Source organism: Xyrauchen texanus, chromosome 20 (assembly GCF_025860055.1).
Source record: "Xyrauchen texanus isolate HMW12.3.18 chromosome 20, RBS_HiC_50CHRs, whole genome shotgun sequence".
Lineage (NCBI taxonomy): Eukaryota > Metazoa > Chordata > Actinopteri > Cypriniformes > Catostomidae > Xyrauchen > Xyrauchen texanus.
In genome coordinates, this window is record NC_068295.1 from 7,386,713 (window position 1) to 7,406,185 (window position 19,473).

Genomic DNA, 19,473 nt, shown 5'->3' on the forward strand with positions numbered 1-19,473 from the left:
TCAAACATTTCGGGTTTTACTATCCTTATGGGGACATTTGGTCCCCACAAAGTGATAAATACACGCTCACACACACACACACACACACACACACACACACACACACACACACACACACACACACACACGCGCGCGCGCGCGTTTTTTGCTTCACCAATAATATCTTTGAGAGTATTAAGCAACAAGAAATATTTAAAAACTGTCCAAATTTGTGAAGGAACACTGAATATCTCATAATTTCTTTTAAATAAATATTACTAATCGTTTACGAGTATTCGAGACCCCAGTTATTGAACTAATTTCAATTCACCAAGAAAACATAAACAAGTCCTTTTATTACTTCTGCTATCAAAGCAACTGCAAGCTTTCTTATTCTCTTCCAAATACATGTTTTCAATGTTTATTGTGCACACCTCCTGCTTTTTTATATGGCAAACTGGTAAAATCGCCCCTCTGTGACGCTTTCTGCGACTGTTGTCATGTGGAGGGCGTTGTGGTGCTTGACGCTGGCGTTGAAAGTTGCGTTGACGCTTCGACTCAACTCATGTGAAATGTGCTTTACAATGACGAAAGAACATTATTGAAATTCAAAATTATTATTATTTGTCTATTATTGTAAAATGCTTTGTGTTTATAATTCTTCTACTGAAGTCAGTAGATTTGTAGCCATGCATGTTTTAATAAAGGAGAAAGTAAGGACATTATTGAAACTCACTATTATTAGACTATTATTGTTGTCATTTTGGATGAAAAATAATGCTCAGACTGATGGAAGACTATTGATCTGCTTTGTTCTTTTAATGCTTAAACGCTATAAAATCTCTTGGTAGATTTCGGTCATGAACGACTCAAAATGATTCACTGACTCACTCACATCACATAAGATGCTCATTTGTCGCCATCCTAGTGACATTTCCAGAAGGGGTCAAATGAACAGATTTGTGAAACAGAAGCAAGACTCACCAAAATACTCTTTATTTTGCAGCTAATTTTGCATAATTGTAAACTTGAATCACTAAAATAGCTGGAATTGGTGCTTTTACCTTATTCTTAAAAAATATATATACCCAGAAAATATGTTTGTGGACCAGTGATTGACTTACCTTTTTCGCCCCTCATGAGTTTGCATCCCTATAATTTGTTGACGCATTCCAAGAACAAATCTACAAATTAGAAAAGAGGCACATTTGTTGATTTTTAATTACCATTTAGCACTCTTGCCACCTGTGACCTCACACAGTGTAACCTACCTATGTGACTCTATTTTTGCATAGCCGAATTTCAAACATTACAAGTAAAAATGCTACTAAGACGGACAAATGTTCATAACAACAATAATCATTATCACAACACAACAGGCCAGGGTCCTTTATAAACAGTCCAGAGTTCTCATACAAAGGCTGTTCTCGTTTGTGGTGGAACAGCTTAATCTGGTCGAAGCTGGTCTACCGGAGTTGAATACCAGCTCAGGTTGGAAGATAGTTGCTGGTCGACAAGTTTACATAGCTCATGACCATCTTGGGCCAGTTTATGACCAGCTTCGTCCACCTTATGACCAGTTTAAACCAGCTAACATGTTCCAAAACACAGCGACCTGTTATAACCATTCTAGAGGTCAGACTTTCTGTGCTGCAATATCTCAAGATGCAATTTAGAAACAGTCACATAATTTGTTCTTGAATTTTTCTGAATGAAATATAAGCAGTCATTGTTTGTATGACTTTATGCAATTTTACATTGTTATCCACAAATAGTTAGATAAAAATAAGTTGGAGGATCCATTTACTGTGACACACAAAATATGCATCTACAAAGAAGTATTGAAATTTTGCAGCCGGTTTGCATCCTCCAATTGGCTCGCCGTGATCGTATAGTGGTTAGTACTCTGCGTTGTGGCCGCAGCAACCCCGGTTCGAATCCGGGTCACGGCATTTTTTAAACAAAATATGGCATTCATGTATTTATGTATTTTAAATGTGAGTTGTAAAACTAGCATATGAAGTATGCAATTTCGAACTGAGCCACAATCAATTTTAAGTAACCAAGACTTGAAAGGAGGTAGGAAGAGAGTCAAAAGAGGTTTTATTTAGTTGTGTACACCAAGTACATCATATACATGTAATTTGTTATTATTTCCACTAGGGGGTGATATTACACTTGTTTTATAACCGAGCTATTATGCTTACACTGGTGTTTTGTTTATTATGACATTACTGATCTCTCTTTGTCAAGATTAAATCAGTTTATGTTCTTTGGAAATACAAATATTCCCATGGCATTAAACACAAACGGCATTTTTGTTTGTGAAGTGTTTAGCTGGGTTTAATGATCATAGGTACAGGAGTTTTAATGGGGGTTGATCTGACGGTCGATGTTTGACTTGACTTTGTATCGCCCCTCCTTCATAACCACACTGCTTAAATACTCTCAGAAACTCAGTCACTCACAGTCTGACACCAGCAGATCATTTTTACTTATTAAACTCGTTTAAAATCTCAGGAGCATTAAACATGGAGACAGTTTCCTCACACACATCCGAGTCAAGCTGCAGTCAGAGCAAAGTAATAGCGGTGGTGGGAGGCGGTTTGGTGAGAATCACTTCATCTTTATGACTCGATTACATATCTTAAAATGCTTATAACGCATACTATCTGTATCCCTCTACACCAATTTATCTGCCAGGACATTTGTGTATTTGAACAATCACGCACAGGCAAAAAATGGACAAATTAGGACAACAAAATCACAAAATGATTAAAAAAAAGTCTGCACACACCTTATGTATGTTGGCTGGAAGGTTGTATAAAGCCTATATAACAAATGAAAAAAATACTTTACAATGTGACTTATTATTGTCAGTATCTTTAAGTCAGAGATAGTTGGCTCATTCTAATATAACAGACATGAGGAGCATGGTAATGATTTACAAAGTGATTATGAAACATATGTAAATATCACATATGGCATGGGCATCTTTACGATTTACCTTGATCAAATCTCAGAATTTAATATCAATGAAAGAATCCAGTGTGTTTAAGTTCAAGTGTCCTGATCAGTGTTGGGTGTAATACATTACTAAGTCATTAAATACTGTAATTAAATTACTTTTCATTGAAAAATAATGTAAGGGATTACTATTGATTTAATTAGTTACTTCTTATGAAATTACGTTAAATACTGTATAGACTATAGAATAATTCTATATAAAACAATAGTGAATTTAAAATCGAAATTTAACATCTAATGTTAAAATAGATGTTTTTTAATTGAATACTGCCCCCTTAAATTCTTTGGCCAGTTCATGAATAATTAATTTGATTTCATATGATTTATTTTAAAGAATTAAAAGAACAGCTTCATGCCTATCCTTGTATTTTTCATCTGGACAAGGTTGATAAGGGTTTTAGAAAGTAATTAGTTATAAGTAATGCAATTACTGTAGAGACAGAGTAATTAGTGCAGTAATCTAATTACACTAGAAAATGTAATTAGTACATAGGCGTAGATTGAGGGAGGGATGGTAGGGACATGTCCCAACCAACTATCAGAAAATCTCAAATCTCCTGACCTACATTTGGGCATTTTTACCACATAGAAAATACTTTAACTTCATACTCTTTTAATTTTCATTTTAATGACTATTAAAGTTTCTTAGTCTCATTAATCATGTGTAAATTTTAGTCCTACCTTCAGCGCATAAATGGCATTTTCACGTGGCAACTTTTACTTTTCTCATTGCTTTTCAGGATGCACCAATCGAGTCTTTTATTACAAAAAAATAATGCTGATATATTTATCAGATACTGTAAGATACTGTAATTTATCACATTATTTGATAACTTTAACTCTGTCTAGGGTGTAAAGTTTCTTTTAAAATAAAACATAAATTTAGGGAGTTTTGACATTTCCCTGTTAACTCTTAACTGCATGGGAATTTTAACAAACTCGCTTACATATTCAGGTCTTTAGAGATATCTACCACAAATGGAGATACAAAAAGCCCAGAGAGTATAACATTTTCAAAATATTTTCAAGACAATTGGAAAATAGTAGAATAAAATAGTTTGATGGATTATTTTTCACATATCAAAGAGATAATTTAACAAATCAGGACAAATCAGGATTCATTACTTTCACACTGAAATTTCATGAGGCACAATTGACTTTTAAACACACACTGCTACACATAACACATAAGACCTACACATGAGCTACACATAATTATTTTCTCAGGCAATTTTTGAGTCTAATTAGATGCACAACTTACATAATTTCAGTACTGTACACCCAATTGACAATAGTCATATCATACATTTCATGGGTTGTACTTGCTATAGTTTACTTCCATGTTGTTTCTATGTCAGCTAGCAATGTCAAATGTCAAGTCAACCACTGAAACAACACCGCCACCTTACATAACAAATAGCATTTATAATACTATGTGTAAATGCATTTGGGATACTGATCATTCCCTATCGTTGCACAGAAAATCAACCTGATATAGTATTTATTTGTTTGAATATAGTATTCATTTCTCTTTTAATAAACAATTAAATATATATCATGTGACAGTAAACGTATATAGATATGAAATAATCATACAAATATAATTTATGGAAGTGCAAAAAACAAAACAAAACAACACTATTACATATCTGGGGTCTCTAATAACCCTATACATGTTTAAAGCCCTTGTACAATTGTGGGTGTGTGTTTGTGTGTGTTACACTATTTATAAGAAAAAGATTGAGGGATACTAAAGAGGTGTGGGCACAACTCCTAATAATGGATGAGGTACAGTGGGTGGAATGAGGTCCCAGGTCACTAAAGACCCGACACACCCGAGGTATGCGTTTAAGGTTAAAGATATTTTGGCCTTTCTCACTTTGTTTTACGGAGTGACATTATAAAAAAGTCACTTATAGACAGATACATTTTTAAAATGGACACTTTGGCACTGACCTTCAACCTCATATTATTTAGTACTTTGGTACTTTTAGTGCATGCACAGATGTTGCTATTGTAGTCTATTCTAATCCTCTGAATTTAGGTTGGATCTTTGAACGCCTGCTTCTTCGCAAAACGTGGATTTCATGTCGCAGTCTTTGAATCCCGAGAAGGTGAAGAAGACACGTTTATTGTTCCTTTGTAAACATTGATTGATACAGTGATTTAGAAGTCAACATCTGAAGTAAGTTATAATCTTGTTGAAGGACTTTCGGACAATTATAGGTATTTGGACACTTAAGCCATAATTAAAAATGTCTAAATGCCATTGCATTACATTGCAAAATATAAAACCAAGTGGCATCTGCAATCAAATGATGCTACAGCCTACCTCAGAACTAACTTTACCTCTCTGAGCCATTTTTGCGCTGTGTCAAAGTCATTTTTAGAGAATGTATGAAGACCCTCATTTTCTCACAGGTGTCCAAGCACAGTAACCACTGTCTATTGCTTTGCAATTTAAAACCTAAAAACAAACTTAATTTTGTGAAATGCTTTACCTGAAAAGTGAGCTTGTACTGTCTTTGAAATAAATTAAACTTGCTTTAATAATTAACCTAATGCAATGACATTCATACTTTTATAAATGGGCTTTCTGGACCACTGTAGAAAACCACATTCTCATTTTGTAAATTTACTATTAAGGTTTCAAATTGCTCCTTAAGTTGTGTTTTTGTAACCTGTGCATTTGAACTTTAATCCCGTTAGATATTCGGACGGCCAAAGTCGTAAAGGGTCGAAGCATCAACTTGGCCCTCTCCCATAGGGGCCGCCAGGCCTTGAAACATGTGGGAATGGAGGATAAGGTTTGTTTAGTCCACATTTACTCAATCTGCATTTAACTGTGTTGCTTGTGAAAGTTATTGCACAGTTTTGTGTCTGTAGGGCCAATTTATTCTTATTTGACATCAATTTGTGTTACTAATAAGACATTGTAACCACATAATACACACTACAGTATATTGAGTATGTGGTAACATTAGCAGGCACTTTTATCCAAATTGTGTTGGGTATTTATTCTTCACAAGAATAAAAACATTTCACCTGCTGGCAACTAGTAAAGCCACATTTTCTGGAACAGATCATGAGTTCTGTATTGGCTGAGCCAGTCTCTCAAGCTTCTCTACAGAGGGAAATTAGGAACTTGCCATGAGGAAGTGTGGCCATGTGAAACAAGGTCAAATAATAATAATAACAGTCTATACTTATACATTCAAACTTACTGTTAATTCAGAAAGTACTGAGGTTTGGAAGATAGTATTAGTAATGTATTTTGTTGGCCTAAAGTGAGGACATAGAGTCCAGGGTCTCTATGATCTGGTTATTTACACTTGTAAGACTTTTCAGCATGACAGAGCCTGAAATGCCAGATCAGGAATAGAGCATAACAGAACCTAGAGTTAGCATGACTTAGTTTTAACATCTGACAGAGTTAGATTGAAGCAATAGAGGCAGAAGATGGATGGATGGATGGGCCATGGGTGGATAGGGCAGCTGTGAGCCCTTTTATTCAAAATGCATTATATGATTTACCCAAGTAGGATATGAACTGATCCACCAATCAAATTAACTCAGGAGAAGGGTTATGCTTAGGTCAGGCTTCAACAGCATTCTTTTCAACCAGTCAGATTGGATCTAATCTGACATTAGAGTTTGTTTAGGGTTAGATTAGGTTAGGTAATGTTTGGATTATGGGTTTCTAATAGGAATGTTGATCCAGGAACATGTCCTAATTGGTTTAAATCATACTATTTGAAATACCAACAAATTACAGTTTGGGGAAAAGTAACGGCATTCTAAACTTATGATGTCTTATAAAATCTGTTCTTTGTTCCCACAAGCCATTGTTTGCTGATATAAACTGTCTTGAGCAGTCAAATCTTGTCAAATGTGTTTTCTTTTTAGATAGTCTCCAAAGGCATTCCGATGCATGCCCGTATGATTCACAATGTGAACGGAAAACGTTCTCCTATACCCTACGGACGGAAGGGACAGGTAATAATTTCAATTTCACAAATACAGTATGTGCTGATAGTACCTCCAACACACATACAAAATAGTCTTTAATGTCTTTAACAAGTCATTGCACAGTAATGGGGTTATTTACCTAGTTGAGGACATTTATATCAGATATGCTTTCATGCACTTGCGAGTCCATTTGCGGTTGACACATAATATAAGTACAAAGACCTGTGACACCAGCAGAGTCAATATACAACCTTCTCCTTGTAAACTAGTATGTTAATCATTACAATCATAATGCACAGATAATAGGGGCAATAAGGACTTTGGAATACCTTTTTTCCCCCATCTTTTGCCTTTTTTTGTGAGAAATCTGCCGATCCACATTTTGTATTTACCACACCTTTTATTGGGTTTCCAGTCTAATGGAAAATATGGTTGTCCCGGTTCTCCCTATGGACTGTCCACCCCTGTCACCAAGCACTATTATTTTTCAACCCCTGGACTCCAATCACTTTTCCAACTTTTGAAGATCCAATCCAATCCTGCAAGATAAAATTGGGGCCAGCCCTACATTTTTCATTGTTGGATATCCTGTTTCACTTAGTGTAACACTGTTAAAGGATGGGCAAGGAGGAGACGAGAACCGGCTTGTCAACATAAATGATAATTTAATTAAACTCCATCCAAATGCACAAACATAAACACACACATGACGGACATGCCCGTAATTCTCTCTCTCTCGAACCATCGTCACCGGCCGCTTTATCCCTCGCGCGCCTCATCAGAAGAGTACATGTACATGTACTCTCTTGTTAAACATAATATACATTTTTACTGTTAATTATACAGAAATGTTTTTTTTTTTTACCATAAAACTACATGTATTGTCTTTTTAAACATATAGCAATTTTTACTGTATATTTTAAGGTAACTACCCGTTAACCAATTAAAGTTTTGTTTTACTGTAGAATTTTTACAGTCTTTTATCATTCAAATTACACTTTTTTTTGACAGTGACCTTCATATCTGCAGGGATTATCATCACAGCAAGACTTAAACAGATGAACAGACACTGAGCTATACTGCAATCATTATCTTATTACTACTGCTGTGTAATCCCTCACAAAAACACAAAGAGAAAGTGATAAAATAATGCCTGGGATCAGCATCATGGTGCTTTTGTCAACGCAATGACAAGCTGTAGATTATAGTGCCTTTGAGATGAGTGAACTTCATATCTATTACAGCATTAATGCAGCAAAGATCTAAAATGTCATTAATCCACCATTTCAGTCTCAAAAGATTACTGATAATCCAGGTAATCCAGGTTATATTTGTCATGTTCCTTCTGAACACAAACCCAAACCTAAACATGTTTGTTCAGTGATGTTTTTTGCTTTTTGTAGTACATCCTTTCTGTGGACAGAGCCAACCTAAACAAGGAACTGCTAAAAGGTAGATGTACTTTCAACCAATTATACATTTAAAATAGAACTTGAAAAGGAAAGGTCATCAAGACAAACATTGAATGTTGGCTTTGTAGGTCTTATGGACTTTGAATACTTTACGATAGATAGATAGAGAGAGACAGACAGACAGACATATAGACAGACATATAGATAGATAGATAGATAGATAGATAGATAGATAGATAGATAGATAGATAGAGAGACAGACAGACATATAGATAGATAGATAGATAGATAGACAGACAGACAGATAGATAGATAGATAGATTGATAGATAGATAGACAGACAGACAGTCAGACAGACAGACAGACAGATAGATAGATAGCGAGACAGACAGACAGACATAGATAGACAGACAGACAGACAGAAAGATAGATAGACAGACAGACAGACAGACAGATAGATTTATAGATAGCTAGCTAGCGAGAGAGACAGACAGACAGACAGACATATAGATAGACAGACAAACAGAGAGACAGACAGACAGATAGATAGTCAGACAGACAGACCGACAGACAGATAGATAGATAGATAGCAAGAGAGACAGACAGACAGACAGAAATATAGATAGACAGACAGATAGATAGATAGATAGCAGAGATAGACGAGACAGACAGACAGACAGACATATAGAGAGATAGACAGATAGATAGATAGATAGATAGATAGCGAGAGAGACAGACAGACAGACATATAGAGAGATAGACAGATAGATAGATAGCGAGAGAGACAGACATATAGAGAGATAGACAGATAGATAGATAGACAGATAGACAGATAGACAGACAGATAGATAGATAGATAGCGAGAGAGACAGACAGACAGACATATAGAGAGATAGGTAGATAGATAGATAGATAGCGAGAGAGACAGACGGACAGACAGACATATAGACAGTCAGATAGATAGATAGATAGATAGATAGATAGATAGATAGCGAGAGAGACAGACAGACAGACATATAGACAGTCAGATAGATAGATAGACAGATAGATAGATAGATAGATAGATAGCGAGAGAGACAGACAGACAGACATATATAGAGAGAGATAGACAGATAGACAGATAGATAGATAGATAGATAGATAGATAGCGAGAGAGACAGACAGACAGACATATAGAGAGATAGACAGATAGACAGATAGATAGATAGACAGATAGATAGATAGATAGATAGATAGATAGATAGATAGATAGATAGATAGATAGATAGATAGATAGATAGATAGATAGATAGATAGATAGATAGATATCTGTTATTCATTTCTTATGACTGAAGAAAACATGCACGTTTAAAATGATTTTTTGCAGCGGCAGAGGCATATCCAAACCTGACGCTGAACTTTAATCACAAGCTGCAGGACTGGAGTCCAGAAAAAGGAGCAATGACATTCATTGGGTAAACAGTGAACTTCTCTCTCTCTCTCTCTCTCTCTCTCTCTCTCTCTCTCTCTCTCTCTTTTTCTTTTTTTTTTCTAGTTTAAATTAATGTATTCCCTCCTCTTGTAATTAATGGCTTGTATGAAAATTTCCATTATAGGTGGCCAGTTTTTTTTTTTTTACAACACTCTTTAACAGTATAAGCACCTGTAAAGTTGTAAACATGTCTGTAAGTGCAGGTGACGATATGGCCCGGTAGCTGTAAGACTATTCATGCATACTTAAGTGTACTGTATGTTACTTTGGTTAGATTTTTTTTTTTTTAAATGTAGTACATTCTGGATTGGCTGCCTGAGAGCATTACAAGAGTTTACAAGAGTTACACATTTCAATAGTATGATACATTTCCAACACACTGAATTGAGTAATCTTTAAATAATGCATATATTATGAATTATGCATTTTAAATTGGTAAAAGAACTAGTGCTTAGAAAATGTAATATATACATAAATCCTAATAACAGATTCAGATTTTGCAAAATTTGTATCCCCTTTTCTCCCAACTTGAAATGCCCAATTCCCACTACTTAGTAGGTCCTTGTGGTGGTGTGGTTACTCACCTCAATCCGGGAGGCGGAGGACAAGTCTTAGTTGCCTCCGCTTCTGAGACCGTCAATCTGTGCATTTTGTCACGTGGCTCGTCGTGCATGACACCGTGGAGACTCACAGCATGTGGAGGCTCATGCTATTCTCTGCGATCCACGCACAACTTAACACGCGCCCCATTGAGAGCGAGAACCACTAATCGTGATCACGAGGAGGTTACCCCATGTGACTCTACCCTCCCTTGTAACCGGGCCAATTTGTTTGCTTAGGAGACCCGGCTGGAGTCATTCAGCATGCCCTGGATTCGAACTCGTGACTACCCAGACCCCCATAACAAGGCATTTTTAAAGAAATACAAATTAAACCTTTTATTCAAATCCTACTATTTCAGAAATATTTTTTTCTAAATTTTAGAGCTTTTCGGTATGAATTAGGTATTAATACATTAATAGATTGGCAAAAAAATAAGATAAAATTATCTTGTTATTAACAGACCTGATGGCCATAAGAAAGAGATCCAGGCAGATCTGATTGTAGGCTGTGATGGAGCTTTCTCTGCCGTCAGGAAGCAGTTCCTACGGCAGAGTCGTTTCAATTACAGCCAGACGTACATTCCCCATGGGTACATGGAGCTTACTATGCCTCCCATTGATGGAGAGGTAAGTATAACAGAAATGTCCAATGGAAATCCACCTTACACACCTGCCCTCCATTTTTGTGATCACATCTTTTTCTCTCTCTCTTTCTGTCCTGTAAGTTTGCGATGGAGCCCAACTATTTGCACATTTGGCCCAGGAACACTTTTATGATGATCGCCCTGCCCAACTTGGTGAGGTCAATTCATAATTGTATGTATTATTATTATTATTATTAACGTAATTTTTATGATTTACCTATTATGGTAAATAAATAACCTCTGACATACAATGCAAAAAAATATCTGGAAAAGTAGGACTAGTTGACATTTGTTCAAACATTGTAAAATGCTTATATTTGTGTGGTTAAGGTTGCCTTTTTCAGTAAATATTAAATATAAAAATTTTCCCTGTAAAGTTGTCCTAATTAGTAGATCTGAAAAGCATAGGTCACCCAAAACGTACAATTCTGTCACCATTTACTCTCCATCATGTTGTTCTGACAGATCATTTTAATTTATTCCAGCAGATTAGATTTCTGGCAATAATTAGGGTTGTCAATCTATTCGATTTTTATAATAGAATTAATTACATGATATGCTGATTAATTGATTTAATTATTCGGAATGAATCACATGTAAAAATATTTGCAGACAAAGGCCCCCAAGTAACAATAATTCAATACATAATTAAATAATTATAAATAATTTAATTGAAATAATTATAAATATAATATATATTATAAATATAATAATTCAGACAATTAAAATTAATTACATTATTGTGGAAGACGAGTAAAGCATTGAAAAGACAATACAAAAAGTGGCTTTAGAATGCAAAATATGGTTTATTTCCATATTATGAAACATAAGCCTATCATTGGCCTACAGATCTCAGCAATCCAATTTGGAGTTAAATTTTTCAGTCTGTCCAAGATATTTTTTTTTTTATAAGGGCTTCTTCTAAGGATACGTCTATGTACACATGCATAAGACGGATGCTTATGGAGCATCTCACTTTGGTTGCATCGAGTCATAAACAGCGTTTTTAGGTCACTGTGTCAAGTTAAACGTAGTATGAAATGTATAAAAACACGTCTCAAGGTCCCTGCATTCAGAATAGCGCTCTGTCCAGCTGTTTGAATGCAAGAATATATTCTCATCTTGTGCTGTCGCTGGTGTCAAGCAAGCCTGAGTGTGATTTTGCTGTCTGAACAGCTGCACGTTGGAGTTTCGCTTACTGCCCCTTGATGAAAACAGGTGGTACTTCAATCTTGATTTGCTCCGATATTCTTTATTACGGTCTGGGCAGGGACATGATTAATAGCGTTAATCGTTTTAACAGATTATATTTAATAGAATTAATTGCACTGAATTAACGTGTTAAATTTGACAGCCCTTGTAATAATATCTTCATTGGCTTATGAATACTCAGTTTGATGAAAGTTGTTTCCCAATAATTTGACGTTGGCCTCCAAAAGCATTCTTTTGTTTTGGTTATATGCTGTAGTTTCCTCATGGAAAACATTGTTTCTTTGATTTCTCGTTTTGAAGGACAGGACGTTTACATGCACCCTCTTCATGCCCTTTGAAGACTTTGAGAAGATTCACACTGGTGACGAGGTCATTCAGTTCTTCCAGAAATACTTCCCTGACTCTATACCTCTAATAGGAGTGTGAGTATAGCGCTCTCTTTACCTCTACTGTTTTATCACTCTCAGTTCTTGAGAGTTGCAGTCTAACATACACACAGTTTCTTTAATATGAATGCTGCAGGTGATGGGTAGATACATTACAGTACTGAGCTGACACTGGTGAGGATAGTGAGTCATTTCAAACTGTGACAGGGCGGAGGGCGGGACCGGGTCGTGATTCTACACACCCGGCCACTTATCAGGCTAATCAAGCCTCTGAGAGGGATAAAGGCTGACTGCGGTACGATGTTGGCATGTTGAGCACGTTACCGCGGAGATATAGCGCGTGAAGGCTTCACGCCACCAACCGCATCATCCACACACAACTCACCACGCGCCCCACCGAGAGCAAACCACATTAGCAATCACAAGGAGGTTACCCCATGTGACTCTACCCTCCCTAGCAACTGGGGAAAATTTGGTTGCTTAGGAGACCCAGCTGGAGTCACTCAGCACACCCTGGATTCAAACTAGGGAACTCCAGGTGTGGTAGCCTGCGTCTTTACCACTGAGCTACCCAGGCCCCCTAAATGTAGTCTTTTTTAATTAATGGTGGCTTTAATAATACTAATATGTATATACATAAAATGTCACTATTAACACAATTAAGCAGTGAGTCATCATGCAACAAAGTACAGCAAAAATAGGTGGTATAATTGTATGTCCAGATATATACAGTAGGCCTATATGTATACATGTGTGATATGTTCACATACATGTACTAAGTTTATAGGCTATACACAGTGTTTGTGTTTTACAGTGATGCTCTAAAACGGGATTTCTTCCAGCTGCCGGCTCAGGCCATGGTCTCAGTAAAGTGTTCCCCGTATCATCTGTTTGATAAGTGTGTCCTTATGGGAGATGCTGCTCATGCTGTCGTACCTTTCTATGGTCAAGGCATGAACGCTGTAAGAGGAGTTTGATTTATTGACAAATAAAAATTGATTAACCTACTTTTAGCAGTAAAACAAAGTTTAAGCAACACAAGTTGAAAACATTTAAAGCCAACATCTTGTGATAGATTCAGTTGAAACTGTACTAAATGGACCCTTGAAAGTTTATACAAAGAATTTGAATGATCATGAATAATATCCTACAGCAGCAAATGAGAAAACAAATTTTATTTTACATTTAACATGACTAATGTTCATAACTTTACTGTTTATTCACAGGGCTTTGAGGATTGTTTAGTTTTTGACGAGATTATGGAACACTTTAATGAAGACTTTGGTAAGACTACAGAAGAAAATTCAAACTGAATTTAATTTAATAATTTAGATTCCTTTTATTTATTTACGCTCAATGATCAAAGTACATTCATCTTTGAAATATAAAAAAATCATCATTGGTCATTGTTTTATATTTTATCCATATAATCACAGCAACAAATGCCACTGCAAAGATAATTGATCGCCAATTAGTAGTAGGCCTAAATGCTAATAAAATTAGCATAATATGACATCAGATTTCTAAGAAACTTGAGGGAACAAAGAGAGACCAGGAGGCGAAATATTTAGTCTCAAACTGCAGGTGTATAAAAAGTGTTCATTTCTTGTGCAAAATGTTATTGGAGTTATAACGGATGCCGTAACCATTTTCATTCATATACCTGCAGCTGCTGTACTCCAAGAATACACCAGTGTTCGTGTACCTGATGATCATGCCATTGCTGACCTGGCCATGTACAACTACATAGAGGTAGGCCATTAAATTCAACAAAATTATATCAGAACACTTGATGCAGTCAGATGACCTCCCATAAGACCTCCCAGATCTTTTAAAAGTGTAGTTCATTTTACATTGTTGTGCAACTTGCTACATTGTCTGACAAAAGATTTTTAGAGGCAGGAAATAATTTTCACCTTTAACCATTACCAGTTTCCATTATAATTCTGTTCTAGACCATTAAATATCACCACCAGCTGCACTCACAATGGGCTTTGTGTTTTAGATGAGGGCACATGTAAATTCCAAATACTTCCTGTTCCGAAAATACCTGGACAACACCCTTCACTTCATCATGCCAAAAACAATCATCCCACTTTATACAATGGTGAGACCTTTTGGATAATTTTATGTTGTTAGCTGTATAATGTTGAATATTATTTAAAGGGATAGTACAGCCAAAAATCTAAATTCTGTCATTATTTACTCATTGTCATATGGTTCCAATCTCTGATGACTTGTGGAACACAAAAGGAGATGTTAGGCAGAACTTTAACAAATCAATTTAATCCATACAATGAAAGTGAATAGCCTAACATCTTTTATACTCCTTGATAGACAGAAAGTCATATTGGTTTGGAACAACATGAGGGTGAATATATGGCATTCCAGTAATTCATATGTTTCATTATTTTCCTCTTAGGTCACATTCACCAGAACACGATACCATGAAGCTGTGAAACGCTGGCATTGGCAAGATAAGGTGAATAGTTTGAGAATGTTTGATGAACCTCCTTTAACAATGCAAATGTAATGTAAACTGATCCATCAGTAAATATATCTCTTGCCTTTTGCAGTTGATCACTCGGGGTCTGTGGGTGTCTGGAGTTGTGTCCGCAACAGTAGGGGCATATCTATTGGTCAGATACTCTCACAAACTCCCCAACATCTCTGCAGAGCACTTGTGGAACCGTGCGCTTGCTTTAAAATGGTTCTAAAACAGGGAGAATAACAATGCATAGGACAATGCATTGTTGTTTAGTAGTAGTTGCCTTATCTAAGCAAAGATGACCAAGATGACCATTCATATATCTGCCAACAGGACTCAAGCAGTGGACCGAAATTAAAGTCTAAAAGGAATATTCGGGGGTTTGATACAATTTAAGCTCCATCACAGCGTTTGCTGTATCCTCTTGTTTAAAACTCATTCTTAATTTTTTTAAAAGCACAAATCGCTTCTTAAAGGCAGAAATTTATAGCTCATACTTTTGTAAAAGCACTCACATTAATTATTTGGTAAATCCGTTTTATTATTTGAGCCGTAAAGATTTGAGTGATGCAATTTGGATAAATGTCTGGTCATGCTTTACCCACCTAATTCCTGTGTGTGGAATTTCCTCCATGTAAACTGTCTCTTTCTTGCACGTATCATGAAAGTGACCAAGTTTACTGATGTTACGTGGTCATGACATTTCATCACGACAAGCTCATTCCAACATATATACTGTATAATGGTTCAGTCTTATGGTTGTACTATCAAAATTATTGTATTTTAATTTTTATTGCCTGGCCCTGTCTAATCAGGTTTGGATTTACTTTATATATATATAAAACCACATATGTTTGGGTGTGGAATAATACTGTAATATCTAACCAAGTAGCCTACAGCCAGATATAATTTCTCAGTTTTTAATAATTAATTTAAAAAAATGTCAAAGTAATTTCTGTAATTCATGTTTTGTCTATTGTATTTATACTCAAAATAAAATGAGTTCAGTATGTCTGAAATAATTCATTTGTTAAAAGCAAATGCTGGTTGCTACATGAGCCTGTCTATTCATCTCTCACTTACAGTACTACAAAAAAAATTTTTGGAACATTTTTATTTTGTTTTATGAAATGTTAAGTCCTCATGATGGTCTTGCCTTGTAATGTAAAATCTCAGATTCATTCTCACTTTCATTTAACCTACAAATCCTCTGCAACTCATAATCCATGAATGAGATAACAGATGCCCTCTCTCAAGCAATGTTTCCCATCCTTAACTAGTCAAACAGGCAGTCGGTCTTATTGAAATGGCAGTTTTAATCATGTGTTTCTCAGCATGCTTTTATTTTATTTTTTGTAAATACAGTGATCCCAATAAGACTTTTGGACAAATAAGCCACGCTTAAAAATACATGGTAAATGGTCTGCATTTATATAGTGCTTTTTAACCTTAAGAGGTTACCAAAGCACTTTACACAGTCCCAATCACCCATTCACACAAACACTCATACACCAATGGCAGCTATGCGCAAGGTGATAGCCTGCCATTGGGAGCAACTTGGGGTTCAGGGTCTTGCCCAAGGACACTTCAGCATGTGGAGTCATGTGGGCCAGGAATCAATCCACCAACTCTGTGATTAGCAGCCGACCCGCTCTACCACCTGAGCCACAGCCGCCCGCTATGAATTTCCCATGTTCACATGAATTTACATGAATTTCATCAAATCACAAAACAAAAAAAAAAACTTTTCTCAGAACTTCACTTTTCCTTAATTTTGGAAGTACTTTCAACAAACTGGGACATTTTAGTGGATACATGAAGTCAGTTCCCTTCAAGTTCACACAGGTGTCCACGTTGAGAAGCCACAGATGTAGTTCATGAAAATGTTCCATTAACGTTTGACAATGAACAAGTGTCTACATACTTTATTTAACCTCCTGAGCCCCGAGAGTGACTGCTGTGTGCATTTTCCATTCCCCTTTTTGATTTGTAACTAGTAGCCCCTAAGAATCATGCCAATATATATATATACAGAGTTTGGAGGGGTACTTTTGAAATGTATTCCACTTCAGATTACAGGATACATGCTGTAAAATGTAATTTGTTGTTTACTCTCTTAGATTACTCAAGGTCAGTAACGTATTCTAAATACTTTGGATTACTTGGATTAAAATCTGTCAGTACAGTAAGAAAAAATACAGATGTTAAAAATACTTTCTCTGAAAAACCTAAATATCATATGCAGTGTTGTTTCTAAAACAAGATCAATCTATAATCAATATATATACAGTATATATATATATATATATATATATATATATATATATATATATATATATATACTGTATATATATTGATTATAGATTGATCTTGTTTGATTGATCATATATATATATATATGTGTGTGTGTTTTAGACCAAATAGTTTTCCTGAAAATGGATGTCCACATATGTGGACAGTGGCACTAAGTTATGAAATTTTAAATAATACCAACCTTTTTGGTTTTTATGTTTCCTGGAGTGTTTGTAATTCATGTTTTTGAGACATGACAGACATTACATCAGAAATTAACATAAATAATTCTGATTCAAATTAATGGCCAGCATCATCCAATCACTGCCAACCATGTTAAAATAAAAGTTTGCATGAAAAATTCTGAATCTATGAACTGATCACCATTGTTCGATGTCTGCCAAACATGTTGAGTGGGCCAAACAAAACTACACTTTTGACTGGATGTTAGGAGTAAATGCACTTGGCTGCATAGGAAAACTATACAGTAGGATGCTCCCTTGCTCCTTAATTAGAGAATGACTTAATATCCATTGTGTGTCACGAACCCCGCTCCTCTGCCCCATCTCCGCTTCCTCGAGCACGCACCCATACACTCCGCGAGCATGCTCGCTTCCCGCTTCCTCGCTCCGCCCCCTTGAGCTCGTACGCTCTGTTTCCTCCCTCACGAGCTCACACGCTCGTTCTGCTATTACGAGCTCTCGCTCGTAAACTCTCTCCCCTCTCTGACTCATGCTCTCGTCTCACTCGCTGCAGCCTGAACATTATGACCACCTGCACTCACGCGCTTCTCAATCACCCCTTTATTATGTACACCTGCACTCGTCCCATCACCTAGTTATTCGTTTCACCTGCACCGCTCGTTTGTTCCCCTATATATATCACAACCCTTTCGTTTCACTCGGGTTGGTTATTGTATGTATTTAGTTCCCGTATCGTTGCCCTGCTAGTCTCGTCTAGTTTTGACCTCCCTACTGTTTTACCTCTTAGCTTGCCAACTTGTTCCCCTGTCTCCGTTCCCACTTGTCCCTAGTTGTTAACTGTTTTCCCGTCCTCGACCCTCTTGTTATTGTTATCTTGATTCCCCGGCTTTTGACCTCACGCTTCCCACGACTACTCTTCATTGGATTTGCCCCTTGTTTGTACGTTTGTCTGGACTGCTTTTTATTTAATAAAGCGGTTTTCAACCAACATTGTGACTGTCTCATCTTGTGTGTGTGTGACCGGGTTACAGAATAACCAACCTCACCGTAGACAGTCACAATGCGTCACGCGGATGTTTCGCGCAGCTCACTAGAGCGGAGAGGCACGTCACATTCGGCGCAAGGAGCTACAGTTTGGAGGCAGGACCAAGCTCCACGGCCCAGGGGCAGCAGGTATGTGCGTTGTCTGATTTATGTCACACTGTTTCACCTGTGTCTGCCCCTGAGCCCGTTTATGCCTCCAGCGCATTTCTGGCGCCGTGAGCCTTCAACCCCTGAGAGGTTTGGCGGCTCTTCGGACGCTGACCAAGGGGTTTTTCTGCGAGGCAGCGGTTGTGTAACCCATAACCCGCCCTCGGCATTATGGACCCAGCGGCCCAACTTCGTGGGTTTGCGTCAGGGAGCCAAACCGTGGAGGCTTATATTATGGATTTTTGTGTCCTGGCATACCAGGTGAATTTTAATGAGGTGGCTCTGAAGACCATTTTCCAATGTGGTCTGAATGAGCCAACCTCATCATTAATGCCTGGTGGTCGCTGCCCCTTAACCTGGCTCAGTTTATTGACCTCGCCCTACTGTACTCTGGTTCCTCGTTCACTGTGGGGAGGCAGACACTGAACCAGCGCTCCACACCAAGACCCCGTCTCGAAGCCTACCACGGCCCCAGTCCCGAGGCCTGTCACGGCCCCAGTCCCTAAGCCTGACACGGCCCCAGTCCGAGGCCTGTCACGGCCCCAGCCTCGAAGCCTGGCACGCGCCAGCGAGCCGGCGCCCATGCCCGCCACGACC

At 37.1% G+C, this 19,473-nt stretch overlaps 1 protein-coding gene and 1 non-coding gene across 2 annotated transcripts; both read left to right on the forward strand.

Moving 5' to 3' along the window:
* The first annotated feature begins 1,859 nt into the window (after positions 1–1,859).
* trnah-gug (transfer RNA histidin (anticodon GUG)) lies at positions 1,860–1,931 on the forward strand. The gene has a single exon. It is a non-coding gene; the product is annotated as a tRNA-His (tRNA).
* A 529-nt stretch (positions 1,932–2,460) lies between these two features.
* Positions 2,461–16,155, forward strand: LOC127660369 (kynurenine 3-monooxygenase-like). The gene is made up of 15 exons (XM_052150507.1): positions 2,461–2,588; positions 5,051–5,120; positions 5,716–5,813; positions 6,913–7,002; positions 8,379–8,427; positions 9,754–9,841; positions 10,922–11,087; positions 11,186–11,257; positions 12,617–12,738; positions 13,517–13,664; positions 13,929–13,986; positions 14,372–14,454; positions 14,708–14,809; positions 15,125–15,184; positions 15,279–16,155. The coding sequence occupies exons 1-15, from the start codon at positions 2,511–2,513 to the stop codon at positions 15,417–15,419; spliced, it is 1,425 nt and encodes a 474-aa protein (XP_052006467.1). The 5' UTR covers positions 2,461–2,510; the 3' UTR covers positions 15,420–16,155.
* The last annotated feature ends 3,318 nt before the right edge of the window (positions 16,156–19,473 follow it).